General features: G+C 46.4%; 1 protein-coding gene across 1 annotated transcript in view; it reads right to left on the minus strand.

The window, feature by feature from the left end:
* INSC (INSC spindle orientation adaptor protein) overlaps positions 1-11,309 on the minus strand; it is a 129,021-nt gene that overhangs the window by 12,663 nt on the left and 105,049 nt on the right. Inside the window, exons 9-10 of the mRNA XM_049649492.1 lie at positions 8,019-8,197; positions 68-134 (exon numbers count right to left, since the gene is read on the minus strand). Coding sequence (XP_049505449.1) covers positions 68-134; positions 8,019-8,197 — 246 coding nt within the window. The remainder of the gene's footprint in view (positions 1-67; positions 135-8,018; positions 8,198-11,309) is intronic.

Here is an 11,309-nt window from a genome sequence, read left to right on the forward strand (position 1 = left end):
CACAGAGGCACGTGGTCCTTTACAGCCACATAATCCATGCCACGTGCACACTGCCAGAAAGACATACCGTTCTCCTGAATGATGTCAGAGGCACACTGCTCTAGGACAGACATGTTTGCCAAGATGGTCACGATCTGGAAAAGAGAGTTGAGAATCTGAGGAAATGGGCACACCTGCGCCAAGTGGTGCTGTCTACAGACAGCTGAGCCGGGAGCTACAAAGCTTTCCTTTACCCGTGAGTCTTTACCATCCATGTGGCCCATACTCCCGTGGTATTTTCATCCATCCTCATGGGGTCCTGCCTCCCAGATGTATTTCCCCAGTGCTTGGTTCCCACTCATCAGCATGTGGCCCTGGGATGCCCCCACCAAGGGCCCTAGGAACCCCCTGGAGATAACCATGTCACCTGAGTAAAGATGGGGACCCCATCACCTTTCCTCAGGGTACCTCTAGCCCCAGATCCTGAAATGCAGACAGAACTGCCAGACTCGTGGCTAGCCCCTCCCCTGAATTGGGTTTTGCTCATCCTGGCTTCTTGCCCTGACAGTGAACCCCACCTACTTTCAATCTGAAATCAGTGGACATAAAGGTGAAATTAGAGAACCTGAGTAAGATCAAAGGGCAGCATTACACCCCAAGTGTCACGTATTGTATGGAATCTGGTAAGAAAGTTCTTGCTCAGCTGACTTTACAAGTCTGTCCCCTGTAAGCTTCCCCTGTCGGTCATTCTTGAAGGGTTCTGACTGTAGTAAAGAGATGCTGTCACCAGGTGGAGACAGTGAGCCTTGGTTACACCCGCATGGGCTGGGCAGCCAATAACCCACCGCACCCTGATTCCTGGGCATAGTCAAGTGTTGTAGAGAGAAGTCACTGCATAAAACTGGATTAAGGGATGGACCATCAAGGGACCACTTACAGACCTCAAACTGTAAGGTGCCAAAACACCATTGGAAAATGTGTTTTAACCATTAATTCAGATACCGCCCAAGACATGGCTCCTGATGTAAATGGCAAAATGAAATGCACCCACTTCCACAGAAGCAGAGAGCACTCTCGAGTGGTAATTAAAACAAATAATAAAATGGAAAACACTTCTCACTGGTGCAGTCCTCTCTCCCTCTCAAAAGGGTTCTTCAAAGCTTGTGGCATATTGTAACTGGAGGCTGTGTCCCCATCTCTGAGGCAGCACCTGACAGTCTGCTGAGGACAGTTCAGGCAGCTTAAATTCTGGAACTGGATAATGCATAATAATGTGATGTTTACCAACAGAAAGTATTATCTAGATTTTCATTGGTGCAATATTGGCATATTATTCTGCATAATCAATGCATATAACAAATCTCTCCTTTTAAACAGAAAAGAAAAAGTCTACCGTATTAATAGAATATCTATCTATCCCCATTCCCACTAAACACATGTTGAAAAGGAACGCGTGTTCTTAGGGTGCTGAGGCAGATCCCTGTGTGTCAGGCCCTGGTGGCTCAGACCTGCTCAGGGGCTTGGCTGGGGAGGCACTCCCGGGATGGGCTGCCAGGGAAGGGACAGGAGACTACCCCAGAAGCTTTATCTCAAGGGCAACTCTGCCCCAGCAGCTGCTTTATGAAGGGAGTGAAGGAGGGCTAGTCCTTAGATGCTCTTTTTCCTCCCCTTTTAAGATTGGGGGGGGGGGGGCTAAGAGGAAGGAGTTAGAAGGAAAATGTGGGTTGAAGATGCAGTTAAAAAATGGCAGGTTCCCCAAGAAGCATAAAGTCTTATGAGGAAGGAGACATGAGGCCAAGTCCGTGTCAGATTGCAATTCACCTGGCTTCGCAGTTGCAGGGGACACAACCTCTGTTCCCACCACAAAGAGTCACTACATGCCAACCGTTCACCAGCCAGGGAGATGAATAAACATGCTTCCTGGACATAAAGATCCAAAAGGGAAGGGAGGAAGCAAGGAAGGAAGGGCAAAATAAGAAAGGAAAAGGAAACCTTTGTCTGCAGCATCACATTCATTACATGGCAATTATTAACTGTGTCACAGGCATGGGTAGGTCTTTGTGTCAGACTAATTTAGATCCCGTTAATGAAAATTACTTCCTCTTTGCAGAGCCCGTACCCCATGTGGCTTTCTGAGGTTCAGATGAAGTATTCAATTAAGCACAATTTGAATAAATGCCAATTATTCCCTGCTTTGAGTTCCCCTTCTGAATCATCCTTGTATGCACCATGATGTAGAGAGGAAGGGGGATCGACATTTCTCCTTGAAGTCAAGTCCAGGGATGGGATTTTAGGGACAACTGGTTTACAAGGATACATGATAACAATGCTGTCGGGTGGGGGAAAAGAATGCAAGAGGCAGGCAGTTTTCCCCTGGCCCAGGCTAATTCAATCCTGTCTGATGATTTTCGATTAACTCCTATTCCTCCTGAGCGAAAGGACACTATTCTTCTGCAGTTATTTGGTGAATACAGAGGATATAGGCCTCAAGCCCTAGGTGAGAGGCAGTGCAACATAGTGGGTAAGCATATGTTTGTTCCAAATACTGGCTCTGTCATTTATTTTCCATACGATCTTGGCCTATTAACCTTTCTTGATTGATGGAGGTATATTAGTTTTCTATTGCTGTTATAACAAATTACCAGATTTAGTCGCTTAAAATGACACAATTTTACTGTGTAGTTCTGGAGGTCAGAAGCCCGAAATGGGTCTCATGGAGCTAAAACAAAGGTGCCTACAGGGCCGCATTCCTCCTGGAGGCTCTCGGGCAGAATCTACATCCTTGCCTTTTCCAGCTTCTAGATGCTACTCCCATTACTTGGCTCTCAGTACATCACTCTGACCTCTGCCTCCTCAGCCATAGCTCATTTTCTGGCTCTGATCCTCCTGCCTCATTCTATAAGAACCCTTGTGGTTACATTAAGTTACCCACATCAATAATCCAATAAGTTACCCACACCAATAAACCAATAATATTCCTATATCAAGATCCTTAACTCAATCATACCTGCAAAATCTCTTAGGCCATGTAAGCTAGAATATTCACAGGTTTGGGGGATTAGGATGTGGACAGCTTTGCAGGGGGGTCATTATTTGGCTTAAACAGGAGATAAATATATGAGATAATTTATAAGAATGTTAATTTTTTTAATGTTTATTTACTTTTGAGAGAGAGACAGAGCATGAGCGGGAGAGGGGCAGAGAGAGAGGGAGACACAGAATCCAAAGCAGGATCCAGGCTCTGAGCTGTCAGTACAGAGCCTAATGTGGGGCTCGAACCCATGAACCATGAGATCATGACCTGAGCCGAAGTCAGATGTTCACCCGACTGAGCCACCCAGGTACCCCTAGATAAGTCATAAGAACGTTAGGAGCATTAAATGACTTAATGTTTTGTCAAACACCCAGAACATTTGTTAAAAAAAATGAGTATAACTTCCCTCTGGGAAACAGAGCCTGAAAATATCCAGACCTTGAAAGATTATGTCAAGGAGTAGCAACCAATGCAATACCCACTATTGCCAAATGTGCTGTTAATAGGAGATCATTCCTGAAGGGAGGCAGATCTCAGAGCAGAAGGAATCCCTCCCAGCAGGAAGCCAAATAAAACCCCTGTGTTCACTACCTTTGTGGTATTTTGAAATCATTTTTCCTTTGGCCTCGCAGAGACTGACCACCTTGGGAAAATTGAGATGAATAGCAAATTGGCCAGAATAGCAGGGGACCTCCCATGTCATGGATTCAAGAAGAAATGCCCCATGTGGTAAGAACGAAGTTGGCAAAGCCTTTTTATATCAACACACACACAGAGAAAAAGGTTTACTCTGTTCTGGCCCTCAGCAGGTGCTCCTGGAACCCTTGTTTGAAACTGATCCCAAGGCATGGGCCCAGCTTGTCTCACATCCTCAGCAATGTCTGCCTGTGATCACACTCTGACTCTATCTCCGTCCCTTTTATCTTCTATATCGTAAACTAACATTTTCTCTACTATACACTATGGGGGCCATACGTTATAAAAATCAAGTGAGGATTATCCCGGATAGAAGCAGGTGCACTCATGTGATAGAACTTTCAACACAGAAAATCTAAGATGCATTTAATGGAAACTTATGATTGCTTTTATGCTGTGCAGTAATTAGGACAAAAAGGCCAACATTTCATATGACTGTAATTAGCATTACTCTTTAATTGCTGGATGGAATATTCAGATTTCTACCATCACCGTGTTAACTCTCTAAAAGCTATAGCAGCAACGTCAACGGCAGCCAAGACCAGCGAGCAAAATCCCTTTCAGCCTCTAGGGGGAGCCCAGCGCTTCTCCCTGTCCTGCCATTTTCACTCCCTACCCTGTTGTCTACCAAAGAGCAGAAAGAGTCAAGACAGGGACATAAGTTGAAGAATGAAGGGTTCTGAGAGAGGAAGGATGTGGTCTTTTTGCCCAGGGAGGCACACAGTCCAAGGGAAGGTGCAGCCCTCTGCCTCTCTTCTCTCTACTGAGCCTCTTGCCTCATCTGATAGGCGTGGTCAGGGGCCTGGGCGAATGAGAGCTGAGCAAGCATGGAGACCAGGAGGGTGCCTGCCTAGTCCTAGAACAAGCACAGCGCTCCCAATCCCGGGCACTGGGATCTTCCTGGCCTGGCCTGCCCCCCTCACTCCAAAAGAGGCAAGACAGGAGGGCTGGGATTTGGACTCAGGAGAGAGAGCCACCAAGGCCATAAAACTGCCTTAGATGTAGGTCTCAAGCTGTCGGTGAACTAGGCCAGAGGACTGTCCCTGGGGATTGCATCGAGGTGGGGTGTATGCCTGACAGGATCAGAGAACATGTAAATGCCCGACCAGATGCTCTGTGCTTAGTGTTCCCTAGGCACTGCAGGAGGGGCCTCTGGGACAGATCAGGACTGGGTGCTGTGAACCTGATTTCCTCCCAGCCTCTCCAGACAGCTATATATTCATATGTATCCAGACACAAATAAACGTATCCTTTAGGTGGCTTACAGTCTTTATCAACACTCCCCCCGCCCCCACGCACACACACGCACACAACTTGCATATACCCACACACAGACTGGAACAACACATGCATTGACTCGCATCACACTACACTCACTCCCACCACATTACCTACATTTTCGGCCCTACTCTCCTTCCCTGAAGCTGGCATTCCCTGTCTCAGATCCATCCCAGTTCCTGGTTCTGTCACATACCCCAGGCCCATTCATCACTGAGTATCTACTTAGGTTCTAACTACTTTATGAGCATTATGCCATCTAATCATCATAATGACATGAAGAGGGAGGAAACAGATTATCCCCATTACACAAATGAGGAAACTTGTGGCTCAGAGAGGTTAAGTGATTTGTCTAAGGTCACACAGCTGGGAAAAGGCAGAGCCAGGATTTGAACTCAGGTCTGAATGAACCCAAAGCCTGTGCTGTTTCTAATATGTCCTATGTGTCACATAGATATATAAAAGGCTTTTATAAACCATGGAGGGCTTTTGCAATGTGAGTCAAAATGGTAATCCCTAGTAACTGGCATTTCTGGTAATGGACTCCTGATGATGATATTCACAGGGTGTTTTCAGAAATACTACAAAATCTGAACATTCTAAAACACCAAGCAGGCAACATGTTTTCAGGGGATGTGTTTACCAGAACCCTCCACCTCTATGAAAGCAATTAATTGTTGAAGGCCATAAAAAGTCATGCTCAGTGAAAGCTTCTGTGGTGGCCTAGACAAGATAACTGGGTCCCTGTCACCCTAAGTGTCACTACCCTAAGGGCAGGGCAGAGATGAGGCAGCCCCTTTCTCACTACCCCAGGTCATGGCGGTAGCTGGATTCCTTGGGCAGCATGCCCCCTAAAAATTACTTCCTGAGAATGAAAACTTAGGCCACACAGATGTCTGGTGAGGCAGGGGGTTCTGGATGCCACATCCAGCTCCCCTAGATTAGCAGAGGGGGGTGAAAGAACACAGATCCAAGGTTGCCCTCCCTGCTGTCCACACCCCAATGGTGGGTGCAAGACAGGTATGGCCATCAAGGCTCTTGTTAGACAAATTAAGGGTATTCAGCTTGCTGGGGTGACAGAGGGGTTCTCACTGAGATGTTCATGCGGAGGTGGACAAAATATAGATCCAAGACCCAGAGGCTCTGCAGAGCACTGGCGTCATTGGCAGATGCATTACCGGAAGCCTCACAGGCATTTAATTTCCTAAGTGTTTCAGGGGGCGGTGAGCACTTCAGAGCCTAATTCATCTCCGTTGTCTTCATTACAGAGAACTCTCTGATCGCTTTAATCCTCCCCCTGCCACAGGAAAGAGCCATTTGTTTCTTTAATGGCTGCGCTTTCACTAGCTAAGTGGTTGCTCTGAGTCACGACAGAAGGTGGGCAGAAGGTGAAGCTGTCCTGAGGATGGAGAGCGGGGGCGGGGGGCAGGGGGGAGACTGGATGTGTCTAGCCCAGACTGGGCTGGGGGGAGGTGAGGGAGAGGTAGGATCAGGGAGAGGGAGTATGGCAGTGAAACTCTGGACTCCAGATTCAGAAAGAACTACCATCTGCATGGAGCTTGTTCATGCTCTCTCCCCACCCTGAGCCCCCTCCTTCCAAGGGATCAACGAGGTTCCAGGAGGGGGGGGCCAGTCACTGCTCATGATAAAAAAAAGGGTCTCTGCACATAGAGCTACAGGATGTCTGAGCTGGAAGAGACCATGCCCATTTTACAGATAAGGAAATTCCAGTCTGGAGGCTCCCCACTCAGGGCTGTGTGCCACACATTCAAAGGCCAGTAATAACAACATTGATGCTGGCTTCCATTTATTTAAGTTTCTAAGTGCTGTGAACTCTACCAGGAGTTTGCATTCATTAGTTTAATTTAATTCAAATCAAATAAATTAAGCAAATGATTGATAACTAATTAAATAACCAATCATTTAAAATTAATTAAATTAACAATTAAAATTAAATTAGTTTAATTTAATTCTTATTTCAACTTAGTGAAGTATATAGCATTCAACCCCATTCACAGATGAGACAAGTGAGGCTCAGAGTGAACTGCCCAAAGGATTATTACAGGATTATAATATAGCAGAGAGGCTTCTATTCTTTTCCCTCAGAGGAATAAACGATATAAAATAACTAGAAAGGAATAAATATCATTAGAAAAGTCAACGTTGCATTGTGAGGCGTAGCCTGCAGGGAAAGGAGGCAATTCTAGAGAGGCATCAGGGCAGGCTTTCCAGAAGTTTCTGGGATAGAAGTTGGAACAGGAAGCAGTGGCAGCTTTGGCTAGGAGAAACAGAGATTGGAGCTAAGAGACAGGGAAGATCTCGGTTGGAGGCTGGAGGATCCTCTAACTTAGAGCTCAGCACCTAGTGGAATTTACAGAGGCTTAACACCCACCTGATCCACCACCCCCACCCTTTAGTAGGGAAGAGGGAGGCTGAGTATGATAGAGGTGGGACAGGATAGAGTTCTATAATCTCAGAGCTCAAGGCTCTGAAAAGTCCCCTTAATTCAATGTTTTCAAACACATGTAGCAATGAAACCCTTTTTCTCCAAATAAAACTCTACGTGGAGCTCAACTCTACAAAAACATTGAGACTGATAGAGGGGTTGAGGCTCTGAATCAAGGCTCTGCTCCCAGCCCTGTTTCTATGGAGGCAGAGAAGGGAAGAAACTCTCTGCAGGGTACAGTGACAGGCAGGCAGCAACAAGTCTGGGACACAGAATTTTAGAGGCGGTCCGGGGACCTTCCCATGGGTCTCTGCCTTCTGGGATGCACCGCTGTGGATGGAGACAGAGGAAGGCCCTGTAGCGGTCAGGATGGAAAAGCGAGGTACACGGTAGACTCATGAAGATGCTCCAAAGGCAACGAGGTATGTGGAGGACATTTTCCTTTACCTAGAACGTGACTAACAGGACTGACTGTGTGCTGCTAGGCCTCATTGTCTCCCTCTTCCCCAGAATCTTCGCCCTGGCCTCCTAACCTCTGTCTTCATGGCTACAGGCCCCGTGCCTGATCCCCCCTGAGCTTCTCACCTGATCCCGGGTGTAAGGCGTATCCACTCTCTGCTTGTCGCTGCAAGCTTCCAGGAGGACACGGATGGCATTCAGCTGCAGAAGCATCTCGCAGGCCATCGTGTCAAAGAAGGTGATGTTGGCAAGGGCTGCAGAAGCCAGCAGGAAGACTTCCCCAGACGAGGCCTCTTGGCACAGTTCTGCACGGTAAAGAGGGAGAAAGCAGCCTCACTGCCAAGCGCTTTCATATCAGTCATCTCATTTGGTTCCCGCAATTGCTCTGGGAGAACATCTGGGCAGGTGTTATGTACCCATTTTACAGATGGGGAAAGTAATTCTGAAAAGGGAAATTTATCTCTCTATGTAAGTGGCAGAGCTGGGATTTGAATCCTGGTGTATGACCCGCATTTAGTCCGTTACCCAGCAAGTATTTACCAAGTGAACACTACATGTCGGGCACTGTCTTGGGATGGCATGGTGAACAACACAGAGCAGGTCTTTGCCCCTGTTAAGTTTACATCCTAGTAGTGGGAGAGAGAAAATGAGCTTTTAAAAGAAAATAATAAAATTATTGCAAATTCTAATGTGAGGGAGAAAATAAATAAGTGCTAAGACAGAGAATAACCAGAGGCCCAGGGGGGTGCATAAGGAGAGTCTCCCTAAGAATGTGAGAACTGAGACTGTAAGGGGAAAATGGAGCAATCAGGAGAATACCTATGGAAGAACATGTTCTAGGCCAAAGACACAGCAGCATGTACAAAGGCCCTGAGGCAGAAAAGAGCTCCTAGTCCGTCTGTGTCTCCAGCAATGTACATTAGACTGCTCCTGAATTTGTCTTAAGAAGATGAAGTTAAGACATAAGGACTTTACCCTTCCAGCTGCCATCAACAGAGCTTCAGGGTTTCCTCTGATCCCAGAATAAGGGTCACATGGCTGCGGAAAAGTCTTACACCAAGCCCCTGAATGTCAGGCTCTGTCTTTCTGGTCCTAGTGGCCATAACCCAGACCTAACCAGAGTCCCCCACTTACCATCTGTAATGGTACCGATGAGTCTGATGGGTCTTTAAAGAGGAGAGAATCTCCCCCAGACCCCATTACCCTCCACAATTTCACACATTCCCCCACGGGCTCCACTTGGCTCAGAATGGACTCCTGCCTCAGGAGGAGGTGTGAAAGGGCACAGTGGCACTAGTCACGCATCCTAGTGGATCTAACTTCTGACCCTCAGCTCCAACTTGACCATCGGTCAAGGTGCTTCCTGGGTCTAGGTCCTCTCCTACTGATAACACCCTTATGAAAACACAGGAAGATAAACCACACATCAGGAAAGTACCCCCAGCGGAGAATGTTCAGGAAGAGTTGAGCTATGTTCAATCCTGATCCCTAATTCTGGCTTCCAAACAAAGAATCTGTACATCCAGGTTCTAATATTGAAGCTGGCACCCCTTGGCCCTTTGAGTGAATGCAGTCCTGGCCCCTACCTAAAAAGGGACAGAAAACAATATTAGTTGTGCCCTGCCCTGTGACATGACATTCTGAGCACCCTTACGGTAGAAAATTGCTGCCTCTGTTTGCAGATGTAGAAGCCGAGGCTCAAGGAAACTACTGTGACAGCAAGACTCCCATTTATTGAATTTACTCTGTGCAAGGCACTGCTGTATATTTCTGACTTCATGAAATCATTCCATTCTCACAACCACCCAATTTTCCATCGCCATTTTAGAGCTGAAGAATCGAGGGTTCCAATACTAAGCGATGTTCCCAAAATTGTGGAATTGAGATTATTGGTAACTGGCATGGCCTAGAATCAAGTACAGGTCTGCCTGATCCCAGTCCCCATTCCTTCTGTGTCCCAGGCTGCCTCTCATCCCTGGGCCTCTTTGACTTTTTCCTAGTGATGATCCTGCAGAGTTAGGCTTCAGCACTACCAGGAGGGCAATGTCTGCCCCTGGGCGGTGCTGTGCCCCTCAGCCAAGTGTGACCAATGAAGCAACTCAGAATCTCGATCTAAGCACCCAGAGCAGGGCCACAGATTCACCCAGGAATTAAGAATTCTACATATTCTCTTTTCCAATGACTGCCCCATGCTCTAATTTTGGGAAACCATTGGGGACAGCCAACCTCTTCCAGGCCACCTCACTATACTCAAAGTTTGGAGTGAGATGACAGGACTCACTGGCCCACTTTGCCGTAAAGATTTCTTCTAGATCCAAACACCCACACTAATTCTTATACAGTCACGGTTGCCACCCACGCAGCAATTATTAACACAACCATCTAAGTGCCTTTTAATTTGGGTGCACATTTATTTAAACTACAGTCTGAGTCACCTGGGATGCGTAAGAAAGATTAAGTTGAGGATTCCAGTGACTCATTTATAAATGTTTCCAGGGAATAGCAAGAAATTGGAGGGCTATTTCCCACCAAAGAACAGAGCCCTGGCATCCTGCCCAGAAGATGTACCCTATCTGCTGACTCTCAGAGCAAACTCCACAATGCATCTTCATCAGGGTGAAATAAATAGAGAGGATCCTTTCCTTCAGGGAGAAACCCAACCTGGGCAAAGAAGTCGGAATGGAGAAAGGGCAGTAGTGATAGCTCGTTTAGACTATATAGGTTTTGGTATGTTTGTTTGTGGGTATTTCGGCCATCACTTATACATTGGGAGATTTTCTATAAAACTTAGGAATCTTGTCTTATCTTTAAAAATTGGCCTTTTCTACATGGCAACAATTGACAGGAGTTTATCAGTGACCTCCCCCCTCTTTCGTCAGTGCTCATGCTTTTCAATTCCATACAAGATTCAAATTTTCTTATTTTCTTCTTCCATCTGGCCCTCTTCAACTCATTTATGTTCCCGCTTGGGTTCGGAGGATGGCTGAGTAGGAGAGGATCCTGGCATAAGTGAATCCTAACACTGTTATGTTTCCTCAAGAAGGTTCCTCAACCTCCCTGGGCCTAGGTTTCTCCTACTATAGAGTGAGCATTTAACTTTAGGGTCTCTTGAGTTCCCTCCAGCCAAGACTTTCAACTATTGACTTCTGTGTTTTCTCAACTTTGAATAAATGTGGATATTGGCCAATTTATTTATCCCAGCCTGGCCTATCGGTGCCACTGCCCCAGTGACTAGAATCAGCCATAAAGTCAGCTTAGCTGATGACTCTTAGGTTCAAAATACTTGTAGATCTTAAAATTCTAGAGCTAGAAAGACTCAAGAGAAATGGTTCCAACACAATGTTTTATATATTAGGGGAAAAGTACTCACAGATCTTAAAATTCTAGAGCTAGAAAGACTCAAGAGAAATGGTTCCA

The sequence above is a fragment of the Panthera uncia genome, chromosome D1, assembly GCF_023721935.1.
Source record: "Panthera uncia isolate 11264 chromosome D1, Puncia_PCG_1.0, whole genome shotgun sequence".
In the NCBI taxonomy this organism is placed as follows: domain Eukaryota; kingdom Metazoa; phylum Chordata; class Mammalia; order Carnivora; family Felidae; genus Panthera; species Panthera uncia.